The sequence below is a fragment of the Pyricularia grisea genome (assembly GCF_004355905.1).
Source record: "Pyricularia grisea strain NI907 chromosome Unknown Pyricularia_grisea_NI907_Scaffold_2, whole genome shotgun sequence".
Lineage (NCBI taxonomy): Eukaryota > Fungi > Ascomycota > Sordariomycetes > Magnaporthales > Pyriculariaceae > Pyricularia > Pyricularia grisea.
The window spans coordinates 4,804,276-4,827,118 of record NW_022156717.1 but is presented as its reverse complement, the minus strand read 5'-3'; the positions used below and the strand labels follow the sequence as shown (position 1 = coordinate 4,827,118).

Genomic DNA, 22,843 nt, shown 5'->3' with positions numbered 1-22,843 from the left:
AAAAAGAAGAAGAAGAAAAAAAAGGGGGGGGCTCCAAATTTCCAGTCCTCCCTTCCACCGACATTACAGGACAATAGCAGCCAGACCAACAGCAGCGACGGCCAGGCCAAAGATGCTACGACCGGCCTCGGCGTTGAGGCCGGCGGCGGCGGTGTGGGTGTACTCGGGCGTCGGGGGGTGGACGTAGCCGCCAGTTGCGTCAGGTACGGGAACGACGGGGTGGGTAGGACCAGCAGGGACGGTCTGTTATTTTTTTTTTTTCGAGAGGAGGTTAGAATCACAGTTCAAAACAGACGAAAGAAACCATATACCATGGGGGGGAAAAAAAACTCACAGTTGTAATGGTGCAAGGGCAGTTGGTAATGGTCAGAGTGGTGGGCTCGGTGACGGTATAGCACTCATCGTTGATAGTAATCACCGTCGGGGCCGGGCAGTAAGTGACGATCTCGTCGACGACCTGCGTGACGGTCGTGAGGTTCCTAGCACCACCCACGATGCCAGTCTGGGCGAAGGCAGCCGTGGTGAAAAGGGCCAAGGATACGATGAAGTGCATGGTGATGAACCTGTTGTATATCGTTGGGATCTTTTGACCCTTGCTCTCTCTCTCTCTCTCTCTCGTTCCGTTCGTCTTTGTTCTTACTGTCCAAAGGTCAAGCTTCTAGCTGACTTGGTGTGAATGAAAATGAATGATTATTTTCGGGATCAGGGTTTTTTTTTTCTTTGCTTGGAGGCTGAATAGAAGCGTTGAAAAGGTCAAATGAGTTACAACGCTTGATATTCCAATTACAAGGCCTATAGTTGGTGTTTAAAGTCTGATGAACGAATGACTTGAAGTTAGAAGTAAAAAAGGAGCGGGATGGTGTGCTGGGTGCTGGACCGGTGGCGAGATGTCGACGCTGTTGGCTGAAGGAGAGAAGGAGAAACATAGAGTGATGGCCCTGATAGACACCATCATCTTCTTTTATATCCGTCTCCAAGGTGTTTTCAGATCAGGCAAAGAGATGAGAGACGTAAACGTCATGGTAATTTCGTGTCATGTCAACAATCAAACCTCATCTGGACCAACAATCCAACCATCGTTCGCTGATTGGGAGCCAAAGCCTAGATCAGCGGGTGAATCCAACAATGCTACCACCGAAACAAAACAAACGGAGAAGAATCACCCAGAGGCATCAAAATAAAATCTCCCAGACAATCCAACATCTGAGAAAGAATGGAAAGGCGTTCAGTCAACCCTAGCCTCGCTCCATTCCATGATCGGTGCCCCAGGAGACTCACCAAGTACATGGAAATCACCACATTCCTAGCACCGGCACCACGTGCACTTCTACATCTTTTCGATCCAGTCTCGCCCACCGCTGCACCAACAGTAATATTGCCAACACACTGCAAGTAGAGAAGTTTGCATGCCGTTACTTGCGTAGCAGTCATTTTGTAATTTGTCGTATATACATCCTTATCCTGCAGTCGCTCATCCCCAGGAATGAGGTGAGCTCCCTCGCCGTACTTTCGTCTTCAGGGCTGATATATTCGCCACATTAGCATCGCCGGATATCCAACCAGAAGAATAATGGAGAGATCTTCCTGGAACACCCCTGGAACACTATCATCCTTCGTGACCACTCTGCGTAATAACCTTGGCTTGTGTATGGATGGGCCATGTCGAGCATTCCAAGGTTAATCCTCCCATCCGTCTCATCACATCATCTCGAGTAAAACAGTAAAAAAATAAATAAAAAAAAAGAGACGAGAAAAAAAAAAAGGAGTTCAAAAAATAAAATGGAAGAAAAAACGAAGTCTGTGTATGCCCCCCATTTTTTTCTTTCAAAAACCAGGGGGATCTTTGCCCGGGGAATCCATATTGCGCCACAAAGGGAATAAAAAAAAACACCGGGTTCATGTCAGTTGGCCGCCTGCGATGTCTTCTCTATGCTGAAAATAAAGACGTGACAAAAAAAAAAAGAAAAGAAAAGATACCCATAGTAAAATAAACAAGATATTCGAACCAGATACTCAGAAAGACCCCCCTCTTTTGATAACGCCGCAGTTTCCAGAAAAAAATGTCCCCGTTTGAGCATGTTAAAAAAATAAGATAAAAAAAGGACATAGGGAGAGAGACAAGGCGAAAACATAAGCATCAAGGGTAGTTCAACAATCGTGCAAGTATTGGTGTCGATCAACTCAAATTAAGGGCCTGGCCTGCTCCACTAAGGCGATGGACACCAAAGCCATGAGCCTACAGCCGTGCAAGGCGAGGCGCATTGGCCCAGGGGGCATCCATTACTTCATCTGCGTTTTTCTGCACCTGGGTATCCGATATATGTGATTGAAGTTTTGTGCAATTAAGTGCGAGAAAACTTGGCGAGACGAGCCTATCGCTCTTGATCCGACGAATGATATGTCATGTCGCCTGACAGGCGGCACGTTCAATTGGAGATCGAAATGTCTGGATTAAGTTCATAACCGTTGCGAGCGGCTTTGACTGCGTTCAGGTACCCGCGGTGAAGATTCGAGAGACACTGAATCAAAGTCATAGTTCTTGAGTAGATGCTCGTACCTGCGGCTGCGAAGGAACTTGGGCACGGAATCCTGTAGAGCGTAACGAACGGGTCAGCATCCCCATCATCATACCAATTCTCGTCAAAACAAATCACACAGTCAGATACTTACGCTAGCCATCAGCTTGAATACGGCATTTTGTGCATCCTCAAAAAGGGCCATAACCTCCTGCAATGTCTCAACCATTGCCGAGTCTTGACCAACAGCCTTCGTCATGCGTGTAGCAAGATTATTCCGTAATTGATGATCAATATTGAGCTCGCATGGCGATCCCGGGGCGAGGAACGCGTTGTATATACCGTACGCCTGTGCCATGACCTCTTTGACTCCGTCCAGCGCTTGCTTCTTAGCCTCCGCCGAGTTCGCCGACGAGCTCTGGGCGAGCTGGGCTTGGCGAACAGCTGAGCGGCAGAGCCTCACAAACTCCTCAACATCCAAGTAAAAGGAAAGATTCTCCTCGCAATGCGTCTCGCGCAGGTTCTCGCGGAACAGCAGACGTAGCGCCGCGTCGTTCAGGATCTTGTCCATGCGCTGCGTATTCGAGTCGCGGGCGACGCCGTGGCGGTGAGTTGCCGAGTGTGTGGCATCGCCTTCGGACGCCCGACCCCTCGGGACTGAGCCGTTAATCATGTCCTTGCCTTTACTTGTCATGTGGTAAATAGCATGCTTTGTTGGCTGGAAAATTTGGCATCCGGGAAACTGCTGAATATGTGAGCGGTCTTGCTGCAATGCCTCAATCAGCTCGTACTCGACGAACAACGACGCGATCTCAACGGCCTCCCTGCGATCAACCGTCGTGCAGCAATCCATAAGCCACTCAGAAGCTGCCTTTCCGGTAAAAGTATCCTTGTGAACCTTGCCGTTGACCTTGCGCTCTGGTGCCATCTTGACTCCGGTCAACCCGTCACGATAGTCACTTAATGAGTCCGAGTCTGCAGAGCTGACGCTGGACTTGACATTGGGCCCGTGTATGCCAATGAAGCGGCCAAAGATAACTTCGATCGTATGAAAATCCTTGACCAGCTTGTCCGTTGCCGGATCCCGCTCCAGAGTTACGAGCTGGGCTAGGGATGAGCCGACAATTTCCGGTATTTGCCTGTCTTGAATGCCGTTACGCGAAGCAAAAGAGTCCAAGATGGAGATGCCTTTGGGCGTTAATTGCCAGACGGTTCCCCTCATCGTGTAAACCTGCTGATATTTGCCGTCTGCCGACTCGATGAGGCGGGCCTCGAGAAAGCGTTGAAGCATTGACCTTGCCATTTCCTTGGCCATGGAGAACGTGGTGGTTGTTGTGGTGGTGACTATTCTCGCAACATCTTTGGGGTCGGGCATACGATTTGACTGAGAGAACTTGAGCGAGCCGAGGTTATTGATAGCATCCTCGGACAAAAACGTGTGATCGATCTTGGTGAGGCGGACTCGATGCGGTGTCAGGGGTAGCATGCTAACAATCAACGTAGCGAACAAATCTTTGAAGTCCTGCAGTGGTTGTAGGAGGGTAGCATTGTCAGCAAACAAGTTTTGGCAGGTATAGGACGACATCTACGACCACGCCGCCGCCAAGTCCGGAGGATGCAAAAGCGCAATCAGAGTCGGCCGCCTGCACGAGTCATAGGGATCGGCACGGCTGGTGCACCGTTCGCTCTTGGTTTCTGCAGTCTACCGATAGCGCCCAATTGGACGCAACGGCGGAGGGCAGTATGTATGTGCTTTATTTTTACTCTTTATTTTATTTTCCACTTCACTATCACTAACCTTGGTAAATGGACGGTCGTCGTCCGTCATGCGGAGTAATCTTGACGAGGTTTGATGCATCTTGTTGGATAGCCGCTGCACGCGGACTGGGGCTGGTTGCGAAGGATCGGTATCGTTGTAAGGTTGTGAGGGTGGGGTTCCCAGCGACGAGAGCCGCAGGTTCGACACCGAAGCGCGGTTTCGAGCCTTCTTCTCGGGGCTACTGCTACCGCTGCTGCCGCCGGTGGACTGTCGGGGAGAGGTTGTGGTCGTCGTGGGCTCGGGCAGTACCGAGACTGACAATCGGTTCAGAGACGGGCGTGAGCGTATATTTCGAGATTCCGAGAGTGTCCTGTCGAGGGCCGCGGCGGCATACGCGAATATGCCACCGGCCCGCTGCGGCTTTGGGTCGGAAGCTGCGTTTGTACTCGCTGGCGACGACTTTTGCTGCTGGTGTTGCTGCAGAAGTTGGCTCTTTCTGGAGCCTGGTTTTGCGGTGGTGTCGGGAAGAGAAGCTGCTGGTAGGTTTGAGTGGAGGTGGGCAGAAGAAAGAGCTGCGGGCGACTTTTCGTTGACGACCTCGGATGGGGCTGTGGGTTTATTATGGTCTATTCCTTGAGTGGACGTTATTTTGAAGACTTGGTCCGGGCGGTAGGTGTCGTCCATCTACCACCTGAACAAGCTGAGGGTCTTTTCTTAGACGTGAAGGCTTTAGGGGGGGGTAGAGGTGAAATTTGGGGAAGGTGGGCTGCGGGCGGGACAATAGCAACGAGCTGTTGCCTCAAATAAAGGAGGAAATAAAATTGGATTGGATGGAAACAGCCCTTGAACAAAGAGGAGAAGAGCTGGTGGGAGTAAAATGACCCTGGAGGTAATAATAAGAGAAGAATAATAATAATAAGAATAAAATAACAAGAGAGGGGGAAGAAAAATAAAAATAAAAACAATAATAATAATAAAATACAAAAAGGCAATGAATGGCAAGGTGGACCAGAACTGTGAACACCTCAGTCCGGCTTTAACTTCCCGTCCAGGGAATGGAAGAAAAGCTCGGAGAGTTTGGTTCCAATGTCGGTCAGCTACGGAGGACTGGCCCCCCTGCTTCAGTGGAGTGACAACCCATACGACCACATTTTAGGCCCACATCACACCTTTTTCGTTTGCAGGGGGCAGGGCCTTGCTGAGGTACCGGTACTTTGACGTGCCCATGTCGGTCGCTCTTTTTTTTTTTTTTTTTTTTTGGCATGTTTCCCAATTCGCAACCAAAAGCGTGGATATGGGCCCATTCATTGGCTTGGTGCATATTGCCTGTCGGGCACGTTTGGATTGAAAGCAATCAGCAACAAAAGCCCACCTACTTCAAACCATGTGCTAGCTGAACCAGGCAACTTTGACGCCCGAAACAAGAGCCTCTCTCGTCACGAGAATGGGTCCTCCTGTTTTAGTGTCTAAGGTACCAAAGTGATTTCCGGGTTGACTGTTCTCTTGAGGATTACTCTCCAATCAAACCTCGAGTTTGCAGTTCTATCTATCCGTGGTTATCTATCCACATACGGAATACGTACCAAATACAGTAAGGGGTATAGCGCCCGTCTGGTAGCGTCACTCCCCATTCCTTTATTAGCAACCAGCAGGTATGCTTGTAGCTCTCTAAAGTCGGACAAATGAATGTCAACATTTCTGGTTGCGACAGTGTACAAGGGAGATTGCCAGATGTGATCATTTGCATTCAGATGTGACACATGTCTTCACTCCCAGCCCGGCTGTCGTCAAAACGCCAGGGTTTCTGCCGGATGCGGTTTGAATAAACGGACGGCGTACAAACGGGTAAACGATCGGTCGGTCACGTTTCTTTGTGTCGTGTGCATGCCATGTTCTAGCCACATATTTAGCGCACAGTACTTCAAATGTAAAGGTAGAAGAAAGGCGGGGAAGAGAAAGTGCTTCTTTGACTGCAAACGAACGAACGTAAGGGCGGACTGTTACAAATTTACATGCGGCTGTGATTAAGTGCATATGGACGGTATTTATACTCTAACGCTAAGTAGCAAATATCAAATGGACGATATAGAGTCTTGTTTAGGAAGTCAAACAAAAAACAAAAAGAGGATTCTTAGGCAATGAATTCGGGCAATCCATATGGATCTTGTTTACGTAGTATCAACCTCCAATTCGGCAGAGACGCCACAGTGCACTCGAAATCTGAGATCTGAGGTGAGTTCCAAAGTACAGCGACTCGTACTGCGGACTGGGAGGGGTACTAACAGGTGAACAGGTGGGTATCGCATGGCAGAGTCTCACAGCAGCGCGTGGCTTCAGGGATTCTCTGGCATCTCAATGAGCCTTTGAACCCCTGGCTGCATATTCAATTGTGGGGCAACCACCACCATCTCCTCTTCAGTTGTCGTTCTGGCCAAACAAAATGTGGCTTGGCGACGCCCATGTTGCGGAAAACTATTATTGCCAGGACCACCCCTGAGCGGCATTCGTTCCGCTATTGGTCGAGGAGAAAAGAAAAAAGGGCAGAAAAAAGTTGTGCTTTTGAGCCCCTCGTTCTGCGTGGCATGGCCACGAGGGAGGAGAGTCATCTTCGGGCTGTGCACTCTTATCACAGTGGTACAACTACCGATTGAGGAGATGTTAAGCAACGTTGGCCCTGGCAATTCGTCCTTACTACGCACCCCCATGCTAGCCACAAAATTGCAAGAGGAACGCAAATAATATTTTGATTATTATACATCCGTTCATAATTGACGTTGCGAACAAAGGTTCGTTGTTCCTTCCACCGTTTGATGAAAAATCATATATCTGGCATGAAATGGTTTGGTGTTTGATGGGATTTGCAATTTGCGCCAGGGCCACTTCCGCCCACGTTGCGATCCTGTCTTTACGTCTTTTGGTTCGCTGTTTTACTTGTCTAGTTCTACTGTGCCGCAGCGCCATGCAGGCCATAATGGCTGTACCGATTTGTCGGGAATAAGAAATAAACGGGTTGCGACAGGGAAAGGGGAGCATAGAAGAAATAAATAAAAGACTACATATGTAGGTAACCAGTCAAAAAAGGACGAACCTGGATCATATGTCGATAGCTTTTAGAAGAAATAAAACTCGTGTTATGCAAGGCTATCAACCATACCGGGACGAGAAATACAAACCCAAACAATACGTGCCTAACGGATTCCGTCACTCACTCATCAAAGCGGACGGTGATTCTAGGCAAAACCTGGTCCGTTTAATGGGTCATTTTAGCACGTAGTAGTAGAGGATGCAGCGGCACGGATGGGTTGAGTGCAAGCCTGCCACGCGAGACGGCAGTGTTATTCCCGCAGCGGTCCGCCCTTCCACCTTTTTGACACGTTTTACAAGTGGCTCCACAGGACCGGTTTGATCTCCGTTCGTGTTGGAGGGGGTGATTGTTCTGGACAGCGGTTCGGTGTGGTTGCACAATGTCGGAAGGGAGGCACACAAGGCACTGACCGGCTTGACTTTTCCCCGAACAAGCCAGGATAAGTGCAAACGTTGTTACATCGAAACTACATTAGCCTCATCAAACCCAATATCATGTTGAGGCTTTTTTTTCACCTTGAGAGGCTTGCTTTTAGTTTTTTTCGGACAAATAATATGGTTTCAAACATTATGTTTAAATGACCGGTTGTATTGATTTTTGCTAGCCGCGATGGCCAAAATTAAAAGGCTTTTGTTTATATTTATCAAATCAAACACTTCCTTCCGTTTACTATGATACACCGCCATACTATATTACACAAAGAGGTTGGAGGGAAAAAAAAAAAAAAAAAAAAAAAAAAAAAAAAAAAAAAAAAGGAAAAAAAGGACCACATCCATTTACTACGTACAGTGGGTATAGGAGGCGGGGCTTACAAGGAAGGTTACAATTACTATTGTAGCATTATGGACGTGGGGGCCTACTGCCCAGCACAACAAGGAGGCAGGCTGCTGCTGGTAAAGTCCGGATATAAACATGTAATTACTTACCTATTTGTTTGATTTAAGTGCATTCCCAGATTGACTGCTCCTCCGTAATGGCACTACGATTAAATTGGTATTTGCCTAATCTAATTACCGCTTGCACAACAATTTGGTGCAGGTTTGGTCTGGTCCCTGACTGACCGCACTAGGAACCCAGCCCGCTGCCCAAACGCCCAACGTTTCGTCACCAAAGTCGATGCCAAGAGGAGCTGAGCCAAATTTGGGGGTTTTTTTTTTTGTTCTCACTCCTCTCAGTACTATGTCAATTACTATTGTAAATGTTACCCTACCTCAACTCGTTATAAGCTGTGTATCATATGTCACGTGCTGTCACACAAAAGCATGTTCAATTGCTGGAAATTACACCATCACATATGACGGGGCCCGATAGGAAAGTGATGAATGAGGTTGCGTGAAATTCCCAGGGGTAAAGGAATGCGACGCTCATCCATCGGTCACAACATGCTGCACAGACGGTAGGAAAGGAGTCGCGTGGACAATTAATGTTTGACTGTTTTATTTTTATTTTATTGCGGGTTGTATCTGAACTTCCTTTGTATCCGCAACGCATCTAGGTAAATCCTTATTGCTCCCTTCCTTGGTGTCGCAAGTAAAATGCAACAATGGGGCGGGTCAGCAGTCAACGACTCAGCGGCCGGCGGGAAAAATGTGGCCTGCCGCACGGAATCCGGGAGGGGACGAAATGCACGACGCAAACACGTGGTTGATAACAAGCGACCCATCATCCATCTCAACTGGGTACCACACCTTACCTTGCTAGCCAAGCCTACCGTTACCGTATTTTTTGCCGTTACAGTGCCTGTATTCTGCATTTCTTCCCATGAATCATGTTAAAGGGTTAATTAAAGTCTCATTGACAACCCGAAGAAAATCATTACCACATGGAAAGGAGGCTGGTCAGCAAGTCAAGGGAGCCGAGCCCTGTTGCGTGCTAAACATCCTCAATCCATGTTGGGCATGCTTTTGAATGAACAAAAAAGTACTAGAGTCTAGTCTAGTTCTAGACTGAAGAATCCCTGTAGACATTTTTTATTGGGGAATCTACTGCTTAGTTTTACGTACATCTACGTACCTACCCCAGGTACGTACCTTACCTACGAAGTAGCCTAAAGTACAGACTGCATAATAGATAAGCGTTGTAATTGCACATACGATATACTCCGTACATCCATCACTGCGTTGATATCTCGTCGTCACGACTTCCGATCGATCGATGAATTATTATCAGTAATTCTCGCAGGATCTTGAAGGGACCACGGTAGGTTAACTGTGCTGTAGGGCGTGAGTTCAAGGGTTGATTGACACTGCGGCGTAATTTAATCCATTGGAACTTCGTTGTGCCCAAGTTCATCCATTTAACCGGAAGAGCTGAACTATAAATATCGAACAGAGCATGGTGTCAGCTATTTTATCCCACGCCTTTTATTTCATAGTTTAGTGTTTGCCTATTCCACTGCAATCGAGTCTTTGGGCTTCTGGTCGTCCACGTGGCATCCACCTGGCTCGACTCTGTTCGTGAAGACAGGCTGACCGGACCGACGGACTAGCCTCGTACGTTGTAATATTTTCTTTTGCAACGGTCGGGTTGGTGCGCGTATTTTCCGCCCCGACTGATGCATATAGAGACGAGATTGATCGACCGATTTAAACTTGACTGACATTGTTGAATCATCGAGACTGACAGTCACCTCCGTTTTTCCACTTTTCAGCCTCGCCACGTTTTTTTTTTTTTTTTTTTTTTTTTTTCTCGCAGTCCTAACCTCCCTCCCCCCACAACCCCGTTCAACATCTGGCACGTCACAATTGTGTCGGCTTGCGCCCTTGTCAGGTACTATACTTGGCCTTGACCTGTTTTGGGTTTGATGATAATACGAAGTAAGGTAGATCAACAAGCAATCTGTTTCTGAACCTGTACCCGCCAAGTTCGCCTCTCAATCAAACCCCTGCCTTGTTCACAGACATTCTAGAAAAACCTGTAACGCGGGATGATCAAATTAAGCGATTTGCCGTGGACACCTTTCTCCACCGAAGCTTTTCCGTGGCCTTCCAGATCATGGCCTCACGTAATTTTCTTTTCTTTTGTCCCCCTTGGGTGGCTTTTGCCTCCTCGTCTCAAGCCCACTCCCTGTCAATCAGGCCGCAAGGAAAAAAAATATCCTTGTTTTGCTTAGCTCATTGAAATCTACGACGTAGTATATGCCTCGTGGTTGGTTACCCAGTTTGGCTAATAATCAGCAAGCGCCAAAGAGAAGAAATGAAGAAGAAAAGAAGAAGAAATACATGTATGTAGTGGTACCGAGTATGTACTGTACCTCAGTACATATCACAGTTTGTAGAACTTGGCAATCAAAGATACCATCCATGGTTAGAGGAACCACGTGGCCACCACCTGTTTTTTTGTCTTCTCCCTTTTTCTTTTTTTCTTTTCAACTGACCGCAGCTGAAATTAGATCGATCACGACGTCGATGCCCGTGCGATGTTGGTTACCAGTGGAGATTGCTGCCACGCGAGACCCTCGCAGGAGACTGGCAAGTTCAAACCTTGCTTAATTACTTGTGGAGTCAACCATGAGGTACAAAAAAAAAAAAAAAAAAAAAAAAAAAAAAAAAAAAAAAAAAACGATCAAGTTCGGATTGAGCGAGGAATGGAAAACTTGGGTGAAACGAGGATCCGTCAATGTCACGCTACTTTGTGACTTGAGAATGGGGACAGCCAGGAAGGATTTTCAATGGCCTGGACCAAACCAGCAGCCGGTGTAGGTTATGTTATTAATACCCACTACTAACTAATACAGGCATACGGGTAGAGAGTATGCACTATGTACGGAGAGGTGTGTACTTTGCTCTTTCACATCTTCACTCGCTCATGCCTGTCTCTATGTGCTCATGACTTAATTGTACACGCCAAGCTAGCCCTTTTGATCTCGTTTGCCCACGTGTGAGGTGTACCCTCAGTATTCGGTGCACCACTTACCACGATATTACTTTTTCGGCCCGGAACTATGGATACTTTTTTTCGGCTGGGAAACGAAAGGGGGACACCTTAACCCCCCATTTCCTATTCGATCGCGTGATTTCCAGGGATATACCTACTATTTATTTTCTTCTTCTTGCTCTTGTTACTCACCCTGTCTCTATCTTAAAAAAAAATTAAAAAAAAAATAAAAAAATAAAAATAAAAAGTGACACCTTTGTTGGCACAAATCCCGAAGGCATGGGTGGGCCAGGTATGTTGCACTATACTACAAATACTACAAGGTGCCACTATCGCAAAAGTACGCTAGTATTATGCTGTGAATTAATATCCTCACCTCTCACCGCGCCTGCGCCTCCTTATATCATCAACATGCAACGTACCCGGTACAGCCTAGTAAAATAAATAAAATAAAATAAAAAAAAAAGGATAATTTCCGGATTCTGCTAGTTTCGGAAAGTATTAATTCCATCGGAGTTCTCCGAGACAGGTGTGTTGTTGGTGCTCAAGGGACGAATCGTAAAGAGTGATGTGGACGACGGGAGAAACAATATCGGAACCTCCCCTTATCCTATCGCACCATTTCCCTGATCCCTCAAGCCCTTTTATTTTGGCCAAGTCGACGATCGTCAGATAAGTATTGTGACCTTGGACTGAATAGTCTATAAACACATGGCGTCTTATAAACCGGGGAGGATCATCATCTCTGCCTTGGTTTTTTGTTCTTCGCCCCGGTCGATCTGTGTTGAGCTGCTATCCATTTCAGGTACCATGGCGCTTGTCTTTGCTCTGAATGTTGCACCCAAAAGCCCAAAATAGATGGATCCCCGAGGCTTTTGGTATACTGCATGTATGTACTGCTACTTATTCGGGTACTTCTTATCACATATACCAAAGCGTCCCGTTTTCTTCTTCTTCTTCGTCTGCTCGCCACACCAGCAGCTTGTGCTTGGTTTACCGTGCAGGGTAGCACGTGTGTAGAAAATAGTACAGTAGCATGAGTATACGTACACCCATCTTACGCAACCACACAACCATTGCCCTGCCGAAACCGTGCGCATCCGTGTCTCCCGCCTTCATCCTGTGGATGACCCAAACGAGCACAGTCAACGGCACGCCCACAGCCAACTAAATAAGGCAACTACCTACCTAGGTAAGGTAGGTACTTCTAGTCTGGTACTCGGGTACTCATTCATGTGCTCGATTGATCCTTCCTCATCTCACGCATGCTAAGTAACATGCCTCGCATAGCCCACCTTTACATCGTACTTGCCTTTTTTTGGAAATGGAAGCGGAGTGAGAAAGGGCTTGAATGTTATGGAGACCATGGCAACGTATGAGATAAAGTAAAGGGATAAGTCGCGCGCAAAGTGAAGGCGACGAACAAGATTTCGGGAGAAAAAAAAAGAGAAAAAAACAATCATCTCGATCGACTTTAACAGCATTCAGGGTTCATGTTTGCAAGTATCAGGGTCCAAAGAAGGTCTCCCAGGTTGGCCCTCATCGTCGACGACATCCACGGACCTCGGCGGGCGGCGGTCAGTTCGGGCGCCGAAGCAACCTTGTTTCCGATGCCAAGCCACATGTGCGTCTCTTCAATATCGTTGGGGTTACGTCCGGCATGTTCCATGCAGTGGGGTCTTCTTGGGCATTGATGCAACTGGAGGGGGCGAAGGGATGACCGCCCGGCGAATGCCAGCCAAGCTCGGCATTTAATAAGCTTGAATCGTTGATATTTAATATTTTTTGTATCGTGTGTTTCTTTTTTTCTTCTTCTTTTTTGCCTTTTCTTTGCTTCTTGTTCTTGGCGATTTGGCATGAATGAGCATGAAGAGTCCGAGACACTCCAAACGTGGCAGAAAATGGGGTAAATTATGACTAGGTGGTATAGGTGATGGGTAAACTGGTTTGGACGGTAATGTTCGTGTCAAGGACATAGAATCAAGGTTTCTCTCGGCACGGAAAGGTCACGAACGCGACATGCTTTCCCGCGCCCCCAACGGTATTCCAAAACCTTGGCGGATATCAGTCAGGCTTCAAATTGAGTGGCGGTGCACTGCGAATACCTTCGGTGTATGTAAATCGCTTGGGACAGGCTTGCTAAATGGTGCTAACAGCTTTGCCGTGATTAATAATTGATCAAATCGTACGAGCTGGCCAAGGTAGGTACCTGTGTGGACTATTGTAGGGAATGTGAGCGAAGTAGGAACTAGGTACCTAGCTACCCAACTACCTTACCTACGTAAAGGCAGGTGTCTTAAGTAAATAAGCTATGAGCCTGGGTTCAAATGTACGAAGTAGGCTGGATACATGTCTTATCTCGTCTCATCCAGAAGCTGTCCATCAATGTCATGCACAAGTCTACTTAGTCTAGGACTAAGGTAGACAAGTCTAGTGAATGTACGATGCTCTTGGCTACTGTAAATAGGGCCTTGCCTATTAAAGCGCGAGGTACAGAGCTTGTTGGATGCATACTTTACCCGGTAACTGAACGGGTCAACCAGACGGCATTTGATCCGTGCAGTTCTCACTAAGGTACCCGACTCGTCAGTCTCCAATGAGGTTTTGGATTCATGACGGCGGGAAAAGACTATGCTGCAGGCAAGCAAACAAGACAGCTAAGTTGCTGCAGATGGGGGGTTGTGTTCGTCTGACTGCAACCTAGAGAGGTGGATCCGTGCAAAAAATCCCCAAGGAAAACTTTCTTGGCTACCGCTAAACATACCGTACTGCGTATGTTAATACGGAGTGAGTGCATGCATTGAATTGTTGTCACACATTGGAATCTGTTGATACTGCTTGATTAGCAGCAAGCCAACTACTACGTAAGTAGGTAGGTAAGTACCCAGGTAGATATTATTGTCGAATACAATCGAAATACAACTAGCAAGTGTACTGTCGACTGTCGGTAAGGTACCTACCTACCTAGGTAGGTAGGTTGCAAGGTTGGTACTGATGGTGATAGTAAGCAAGTAAAGTGGCAGTATAAACCGGACCTTCCTATGAGAACACCGTACAGTGTAGGGGTGGGGGCGAGATCTTGGCAGTGACATTCGCCACCCGACACAAACGGCCAATGGAGGTTGGGAAGGATCGACCGCTTTAGTTGGGCAACGACGTATGTAAGGTAGGTAGCAAGTAGGTAGGTCGGACAGGCTGCAGTGCAAGGCGACAGCAAAGTAAATGAACAAAAACCGTAACCGGCAACTGTCACCAGACCCCATAGCAAGAGCAGCATGGGGCGGGCATCAATCAATTCTGCCTAACTCATCAACGGCACATCACTACGTACCCCTCATCCCTAACCTTGCAAATCTTTGGTTGACACAACTAGCAAAGGTTGCAAGGCAGGCTTTTTTTTAAACTCGTCGTCCTGAATCATAATCCATACGTCCATCACGTTGCACCGGTTTTATGACGCCAGAAATCCGGGGAAAGGAAAGGGCAAAAGCAGCGGAAGAAGTCAATTCAAGGGAGAAGGAACCTAAGCCCCGGCTTGGGCGACTCGTCCAATTCGACTTGATTCCAGTTTAGTCAATAATCAGACGACAGTCAGTGATACCCACGGCGGGCGGCCATCTCATACCTTGCCCGCTTCATCCCCAACCTGCCAGGAACGAGCTATTCCCGGCTTAGGCACCCTAATCAGCCCACCATCAACCATGAGTGCACATCCTTACCACAGACACCCTGACCCTCGCGGCCGCGAGCTAAGCAGGAGGCCGTCGGCTTCCGACGAAGACTCGTTCTTTTCCGACTCGTCAAGCGTGGTGGAGAAGCACAACCACCATCATCGGCCTCGATCGCACCACCGCGACCCGCCGCGGGGCCGTCGCCCCGAATTGTCTCGCCACCGCACCGGCGACGACGAACACTACCTGCCCCACCATAATCATCATCATCATCACAACTCCCATGGCCACCATGATCGCCACCGCAATGACGACCGCCGCGACAGCCTTGACAGCGGTTCTGGAGCCGTCGTACGGCGGGAGGAGGTCTATGCCGTCCAGCACATTCCCCGCGACTCCTCGGTAGCCTCATCAACGGCGCGGACCTGCGTCTACGACCATAGAGATCCGCGGGATCGCTACCATCGCTCCAGGCGCTACCGTGATTACGACGATGACAGGTCGCCGTCGGGTGAGAAACGGTACCAACGCGAGCGCAACAGGTTCGATCCGCGAGTCATCCTGGCCACGCTACTGTTTGCCGCTACTGCTGCTCTGTGCTATAAGGAGATAAGTAGTGGAGGCAAGAAACGTGGTGGTGGAAGGAGGGCGCACAGTAGTCGTCCTGGTTAGCTTGTCCCGTGTCTTGGTGCGAGGTTATTTTCTTTCTTGCGAAAAGCCGCGAAAGCTTTTTTGCTTGATTGACACATAGATTATTTTTTTTTGGTCAGCTTGATTGCACGTGAATGGCTTGCAATCGGAGGGGTATACGGCGGCACACTTGCGCAGCGGGATCATGCATTTGGGGTCACGGGGACTCATAATGGCGCCAGACCTGTCAACGTAACGGCTTTGCAAGCAAGCGCTAGGCTTTGATCAGGCCATCAACAAATTGTCACTATGACTGGACAAATCGACACTTTCAATATCGCTCCACATGCACACGCCAGGGCTTGTCACAGTCAACCTTGGTGTTTAACGGAATATAGGTCGCTGCGACTTCGGGATCAAATGACTTTAGATACTTAGTACATAGGTATATATGTCTGGATGACAGTTAAATTTCAGACATATTTGAGCCGCTAATACGGTTTAGTCGTTGCGTTTCTTGAACATATGTTTCTAATTAATCTTCTGCAACTCCGCATGGTAGCACGGGACTAAGATTTAGATCCAGACCACTTTAAATAGGCACCATACTTGTGTTGATCTGGATACTTGTTACAGACTTATATGAGCGCAAATCCGCCAACTTTCCACACGGATCCTCCCCTACACAATGGCAAGTTTGAAGCCGTAATCTCTGTTGAGCAATTCACGACATCCCAACCAAGTTTGATGGCACGGTGTGTTTATGCCAGTAAACTCGCGGAAGTGACTAGAGTCTAGAATAGTTGTTGGATCTCCATTTGGGCGCCGGATTCCCGCCCGCTTATCGCAGTCAAAGCCATCAAACTGAGCAACACCCCTGGCGGAACTCCACTCCGCAACAGAGATGTCTGATATGAGTACCTATCTTATATTGATGGAAAGGCGCACCGTGAGGTGAATATATAAAGTCTACTTTGTTCGTAACCATGACCTGATTTCGTCCTTGGCTTCACAAACATACATCAACAATACATTACGGAACCAAAAATGTCACCCATCAAGAAAGTCGCAGTATTCGGTGTAAGCAACCCATGACGCATCCTTAAAAAGACATACCACTCGCTAGTCGGATTTATAAAGAAAAGAACATGGCGAAACCTTGAGGCTGACTTTTTGATTTCCCCCACACAGGCCGCCGGTAACTTTGGCGGGCCCATCACCTCGGCCCTGCTAGAGGCCGGCTACACGGTGACGGTGGTGACGCGCCGGGACTCGACGGCCGAGTTCCCGCAGACCGTCTCCTCGGTCATCCGCACGTCGGGCTACGCGGACCTGGCAGAGCTGCACTCGGCTCTCCGGGGCCAGGACGCCGCCGTCTGCGCCCTGAGCCCCGGCGCCCTGCCGTTTCAGGAGGGCATAGTGGAGGCGGCCCAGGCTGCCGGCGTGCGCCGCCTGATCGTCAGCGACTTTGGCTGGGGCCCGGACCACGGCCGTCAGTTCCCGGACTTTGCCGATATTGGCGACGCCAGGAGGGTCCCCATAGACAGGGCCAGGGCCCTCGCCAGGTCCAACCCGGGCTTCTCGTGGACTGCAGTGGCTATTGGGAACCCGATCGAGTGGGTATGTTTTTTTTTTCATACAGGGGGGTTTATTAGGGGACTAAGTTTTCCAGCCGTCGATTACCTATAACCCCTTTGATGGATGCATGACTGCCGTTTTATTTGTTCGCTGACAACGCCATTCACTCGTTACGCAACATAAAGGCGCTCAAAAAGTTCCCAACGATGGGCTTCGACGTCTCCACCAACACCGCCATCATCTACGACGCCGGCACCGAGACCTTCACCGGCACCACGATCCAGGGAATCACCCAGGCCGTCCTCGGCGTGCTCCAGCACCCGGACGAGACGGCAAACCGCGTCGTCAAGGTCCGTTCGGTACAGACCTGCCAGCAAGAGCTCCTGTCCGCGTTCAGGGAAGCCACCCCCGGCAGGGAGTGGACGGTGCGGCACGAAACGGTAGCCGAGCTCATCCAGAGGGGGAGGGCGAAGCGTGAGCAAGGGCTGCCGTGGCATTTGGACCTGGCAGTGGCCCAGCTGTACGAGGAAGGCCGAGCCCGTAGCGTGCTCGTGTCGAGGGAAGACTCTGACAATGACGTCGTTGGGGTTCGGGACGAGACGGTGGCCGAGATTGTCGCCAAGGTCTTGTCGTGAAGCTTCGGCCCTGTATAGCACAGTACACCCCTTGATGGTTGCCCTAGATGTATAAAACAAGACAAACCAAAACAAAGCGCCAAATCAAGTTGACACCCACGCGGATGGATTCCATGATCTCTTGACCGTCCTTTTTGATATATACATAAACATGCCTTCCCAGCGCCTGGCTTTCATATTACACGCTTTGGAAAAAAAGCAACACACCATAAACGCCATTCCCTGATAATCCTCCCAGTCTCAGCGGTGTAGCCTTGGCAAGTTGTTAATGTGGTATCATTCTTCCTACATACCACGCAGGTCAGAAACCGAGTTTTCGTATTGTACGTGACCTTAACGTGCCGTAAGGAACGTCAAGCTAGGCGCAATGAAGCCAGGGTCTGATCGTCGAGTGGCATTCCTCCCCCCCTCGCAAATTGGGTAACTCAAAAGGCCCATACCCAAACTAGACAATCTCTCAGATTGCCGTCGGCCCAGCATCTCTCTTCCAGCCCTTGGACCTCATGTTGCCTTCTATGCCCTTCCAGATGCTTTCGACAACCTCCCTGTCCCTGAACCGACTGCTATCGACCTGGTTGCCGAAACTTGCAACAGCTGCCGGGTCGCGCCACTTGTCCAGCCCGTAGGCTTGCACACGATGGCCCCAGCTGCGGACCGTCTCGGGCGGCGGAGAACCTCTCCATCCGACGTAGATTCCAAGTACGTGCCGGAATAGCTCCTGCGGCTGCGGCCACTTGTAGTTCTTGAACTGCCACGTCTGACCCGTCGTGAACACCGCCACCACGCGGTTCCAGTATTCGGGCTTGAACTGCTCTGGACCCTCCACCAGGATGAAGCGCATTGGCCTCGCCGGGTCGATCTCCTTCATGACCCTAGAGATATGTAGCATAGATGCCGTCGAGCTATTATCTGCCGGCACGTAGCGACCTGCCTCGAGGAAGGATTTGATATTGGATATTCGGAGGAGCGAAGACATGGACGGAGAGAGAAGGATGATGGGATCCGGCCTGCGCTGTGGTTTCTGATTGAGCGGCAGTGATGGGTTCCTGGGGATATTTGCCGATGGGTTTTGTGACTTCTTGTTCATGAATGGCGCAGCGAGCTTGCGGACATGCGAAAAGTCCTGAAATGCAATGCAAAGTCAGTAAACCATGTTTGCGGCAATCCGTCGAAAAGCAGATAGAAGAAAATGGGGCGCGAGGTACCTACCGTTGGCTTTATCCCCCTCAGTGCCGTGTTGTGGTCACCCACCCTCCGCTCACCACTATAAACGACCGCAAGCCTGGGGTCCATAGTACCCCTCCCCGCCCTCGCAGAAGCAGTAGTTGGGGCGGCAGCTCCGCCATTGGCAGCTGCACCCGCCGCCGAAGCAGCCGCGGCATCCTTCTCCCCGGCCAGTGGCTGGATGTGTTCGCTCTCCTCGCTGGCGCCTTCGAGCCAAGTGATCAGGTCGAGACGTTCGACAAAGGCAAACTTGTGCACCGTCGCGGTAGGCGTAGAGGACTGGGCTAGCTCGTCATTGAGTTTGGAAGCCGAGGCATTGTAGTCTGGGATGGCGACCTCGCGGTTCAGCCAGGCAAAGTAGATGCTGCGGAGGTCGACTGGCCTGTTGTTGCTAACGAAGCGCGTCGGCGCGGCTATGGGCAGCGAGACTGGTTTCGGATGGCTGAATTGAAGATGAGTTGCGCTCGAAAGGCTTGCTTCGGGTGCCGATGGCGATGGCTCGGCGACGGTAGTGGGCAGAATCGCGCCTCCCGACGCGATAGACTGCCGCAGCAGCAAAAGAGGATCTTGGTCGACGCCGGCCATTGCAGGCGGCCTTTTGCGCGTTAGATGGTCCTGAAAGATGCACCTGCTGATGCTCTATGTCGACCTGAAAGCGGCAAAAGAACGGATCGGCGTGGAGTTGAGTGTATATGACGTGTGGGAAAGTCGCAAAGGGGGCGGTGATGGAAAGTTTATAAATTAGGTAGAGCTTTGAAGCTGTAGCTAATGCGCAGTGTGATGCTCTTGTAAAAGGTGCTGGGGTACAATTCAAGGTAGGTGTGTGGTTACTGTAGTTTTGACACTGTGCGGGCCCCAGCACCTGGAACAAATATCGGGGGGTTGTTGGAGCTTGAAGAACCTCAACTAAAACTCTAATAACATCTGGCTCGGGTAGAATAGAGAGACTTTTGAGACACGATTCAATGGTCTATTGCACATCTGCAGCATCGAATCACTACACTTGGTGCTCAAAGCCAACCCATCAGTCCTCACGTATCAAATCTGGTCTGGCTCAGATTCACTACGAGCAACAGTACGATCCACCGTCTGTGAATTCGAATGCAACTGAGATTCTTCAGAACCATGCTCATCTTCTGCAGTGGTCTCGGGCTCGAGCAAGTCCGCCGAGGGCTCTGCATGCCTCCCATGATACTGTTTACATTTACCCTGATCAGCAAACTGACTAGCTAACCAGCTGAAAAAGAAACACCGTCTTATTGCCCTCAGGAGGAAACTCACCGCACAAACCCCTCTACTCCCTGAAGAATGCAGCGTACTTGCTGGACACATCACACTGCCCTTGGCATGCTTCGGGACGCGGAGACTAAAATTCCGGGCGCGGTCCCATGGCTCTTGCTTGGCCGAGACTGTCCTCATCTTTGGTGGCGAAGTGCCAAGCGGCTCCGTAAAGCGTCGACGAGTGTGAGAGTCAAGCAATGGCGTGGTCGGTGGTGTCTGTAGGTCAACCTGAACGGCAAAGCTTCGTGTTCTTGAAGCCGGATATCCTCCGTGCTCCGTTGATTCTGTGTGTCTGCTACTACGTTCTCGCGCTTCCTGCTCACGGAGCTGCTGCTTGGCTAATTTCAGATCAAAGACCAGCCCACGTGGCTTTTCTTTGACTGGGTCGCCCTCAGAAGGAGGACTACTTGTGTACTCGGCAGGAAGTGTTTTGTCATGCTCTGCTTTACTCTGAGATAGGCACATGCTCTGTTAGAAGGCACAAAGATGCGCACGCCGAACTTGATTAAGCTAAATTTCAAACACAGGGAGGAGGGGGTCAATATTGAACTTACTGCTCCAGAACCCATGCTCTGAGGTTGACGGCTACTTCTCCTTCGCTCCGCTTCTGGCCTGTCAGCTCTTCCACCAGGCGAAGAGACAGAAACTTGAGGTTTACGTATCGCTCTGCTCTTCTTAAACTTCCTCATTAGTCTCACCAGAACCTTATTTGCCATCATTCCTAGCGACATGGAGCTGCTCCAAGCTTGCATGCTACCCTTCCTCACCAATCTTGCCCCAGCCCCAGCTATGCTACGCCCAAACAAAGCAATCCCAGTTTGGCATTGTGCTTCTTGCTCCGATGGAGTTCTCATCATTGGCAGCGGCAACTCCAGATGATCGGGTTGAAACGCCCGAAACTGTGCCTCCAACAAGGCAAGTCCAGGCTGGTGACCTGGCATGTTGACTGGATAATAAGTATCCTCAAAGGGTCCGTCGGGGCCGAATTCTGCCCAGCGAGCCGCTTCTGTCGCCTCTGCCACCATCCTTGAAAGATACTCGATTCGTTTTCTGTTTTCCTCGTCGGTGATCTCCGGCAAAGTACCGCGCTCGTCCTCAGAGTCTTCGGGATTATACTCGTCGTCCTCGTACTCGTCCTCATAACTATACTCACTTTCCTCGTCGTCCGCATCATCGTCGGAATCATAGCTAACCGAATCCTCGTCATACTCACTGGCATCGTCCTCACTATACTCGTAATCTTCCTGCTCCTCCGAAATTTCCTCCTCTTCCTCTTCCACCACGACAGGTATAGGCGTCGGGGTTCTTTCCTCAGAGCCAAAGTAGCCTTCACTGCTTCCCGTGGTCCGACTCCGTAGAAGTGGTCGCTCCGACCTAGTCAACCCCTAGTTGGGTCGTTCAAGTCGTGGAGGCAAGGCTCTGCTGGCATCAGACACGATAACGGTCCCAGTCTCGGACATTGGTTCAGAACTCGAGCTGAAGTAATCCCCAGGTCCTCTTCTCGATCCCCGTCTTGGTATCCAAACAAGGCCCGTTGACTGGCCCTCGCTTGAGGAGTGACCAGGGCTTTTGTGAAGCTCATATGACCCCTTTTGTTGAACTTGAGGACGATTGCTTTCTGATGCTGGCGAGCTGGCGTTTGTTGGAAACCTATGCGGACCTATCTGAAGCGCTCGAACTTGTTCGCTTTCGGATAGAGAGGGGCCAGGACTCAGTAAACGTCGGCGTGGAGCGGTCTGCAGGGTCGGCGAATGGTCGGTCCCTGATGGCAATGGCGCCGTGACTGGTACGGCCGACCGTGGTGAGCTTGCCACGGCGCTTGCCTTCGTCGAATTTGCCCCGGTCTTCGCTGGTCCCGACCCTGCCGTGTCACCGCCGTCTTTGTATTTGCTTTCGACTGAGGACCGTCTCGAACGCCAAGACCAGCCCTTGTGTGTACCATCCTCATGACCAGGGGTGGGCGGGCGGAGGTGCTCGAGTCGGTCTGGAGGTGATAGCCGACCCAGGTCCGGTCCCTTTCGGGCCGGGTAGCCATCCAACAGCTCTTCTTCATCGTTGCTGCCTCTGCCATCTGGTGTAAGTGGTCTTTTTTCGTCGCTGCTTGTTCGGCTTAGGGGCTGACGGCGGAGCATGGCGTTTTGAGTCGCTCGAATTAGGTGAACATTGGTCAAAGAAAAGGTGAGTGATAATGGCTCCGGACAAGGCAGAGTAGCCCGAGCTTGTGCGCACAGCGGCGTCGATGTTAGGTGGTAAACTTTCAGCTTGCATACAATTCCGGCTGGCGTGCCGGGATGCCGTGGATGGGCGGTAGGGATTTGTGAATCTATAAATGCTCAAATGGATACTTTATTTCAAGGTAGCGGAGTAAGCAGATTGATTACCCAGGTTTAAAAAGCCCACACTGACGCGAGAAACAAGAAAGTTTTGTCAATCTCTGCAACCAGGCCGTGGGAACATACTCAGGTACCTCCTCGGTTGTTTCCAAAATCTCAAATATGGATCGAGAGACAACGCGCCTGCCTGCCATTACCTGAGGCATCGATCGAGGTGCAGCTGGCTCTTTCCTCAATCTGTCTGCAGCAGTGATC

At 49.9% G+C, this 22,843-nt stretch overlaps 6 protein-coding genes across 6 annotated transcripts; 3 read left to right on the top strand and 3 right to left on the bottom strand.

Moving 5' to 3' along the window:
- Window positions 1–63: 63 nt before the first annotated feature.
- On the bottom strand, window positions 64–553 carry PgNI_04009 (uncharacterized protein; the record flags this gene model as incomplete). The annotated part of the gene is made up of 2 exons (XM_031124061.1): window positions 64–243; window positions 335–553. The coding sequence occupies 2 exons, from the start codon at window positions 551–553 to the stop codon at window positions 64–66; spliced, it is 399 nt and encodes a 132-aa protein (XP_030984583.1).
- A 1,158-nt stretch (window positions 554–1,711) lies between these two features.
- PgNI_04008 (uncharacterized protein) lies at window positions 1,712–5,451 on the bottom strand. The gene is made up of 3 exons (XM_031124060.1): window positions 4,315–5,451; window positions 2,671–4,038; window positions 1,712–2,589 (listed from the first exon to the last, which is right to left on the bottom strand). The coding sequence occupies exons 1-3, from the start codon at window positions 4,957–4,959 to the stop codon at window positions 2,458–2,460; spliced, it is 2,145 nt and encodes a 714-aa protein (XP_030984584.1). The 5' UTR covers window positions 4,960–5,451; the 3' UTR covers window positions 1,712–2,457.
- A 1,287-nt stretch (window positions 5,452–6,738) lies between these two features.
- Window positions 6,739–7,273, top strand: PgNI_04007 (uncharacterized protein; the record flags this gene model as incomplete). The annotated part of the gene is made up of 2 exons (XM_031124059.1): window positions 6,739–6,906; window positions 7,082–7,273. Coding segments are annotated over 2 exons (360 nt in total), but the record flags the coding sequence as incomplete, so codon positions are not given.
- Window positions 7,274–14,937: 7,664 nt separating this feature from the next.
- On the top strand, window positions 14,938–15,579 carry PgNI_04006 (uncharacterized protein; the record flags this gene model as incomplete). The annotated part of the gene is made up of 1 exon (XM_031124058.1): window positions 14,938–15,579. The coding sequence occupies one exon, from the start codon at window positions 14,938–14,940 to the stop codon at window positions 15,577–15,579; it is 642 nt and encodes a 213-aa protein (XP_030984580.1).
- Window positions 15,580–16,584: 1,005 nt separating this feature from the next.
- On the top strand, window positions 16,585–17,750 carry PgNI_04005 (uncharacterized protein; the record flags this gene model as incomplete). The annotated part of the gene is made up of 3 exons (XM_031124057.1): window positions 16,585–16,617; window positions 16,729–17,157; window positions 17,301–17,750. The coding sequence occupies 3 exons, from the start codon at window positions 16,585–16,587 to the stop codon at window positions 17,748–17,750; spliced, it is 912 nt and encodes a 303-aa protein (XP_030984581.1).
- A 97-nt stretch (window positions 17,751–17,847) lies between these two features.
- On the bottom strand, window positions 17,848–22,387 carry PgNI_04004 (uncharacterized protein; the record flags this gene model as incomplete). The annotated part of the gene is made up of 6 exons (XM_031124056.1): window positions 17,848–18,873; window positions 18,960–19,613; window positions 20,061–20,168; window positions 20,256–20,705; window positions 20,810–21,640; window positions 21,692–22,387. 6 exons carry the CDS (start codon window positions 22,385–22,387, stop codon window positions 18,208–18,210), a joined length of 3,405 nt encoding a protein of 1,134 aa, XP_030984582.1. The 3' UTR covers window positions 17,848–18,207.
- Window positions 22,388–22,843: the final 456 nt, after the last annotated feature.

What these genes read in the sequence shown, in the direction of transcription:
- PgNI_04008 (XM_031124060.1), bottom strand. Translation starts at nt 4,959, where the DNA reads ATGGACGACACCTACCGCCCGGACCAAGTCTTCAAAATAACGTCCACT. An exon ending in ACGACCGTCCATTTACCAAG is followed by an intron (nt 4,039 to 4,314) that starts GTTAGTGATAGT and finishes CAACCACTGCAG; the next exon opens with GACTTCAAAGATTTGTTCGC. An exon ending in TATTCAAGCTGATGGCTAGC is followed by an intron (nt 2,590 to 2,670) that starts GTAAGTATCTGA and finishes TACGCTCTACAG; the next exon opens with GATTCCGTGCCCAAGTTCCT.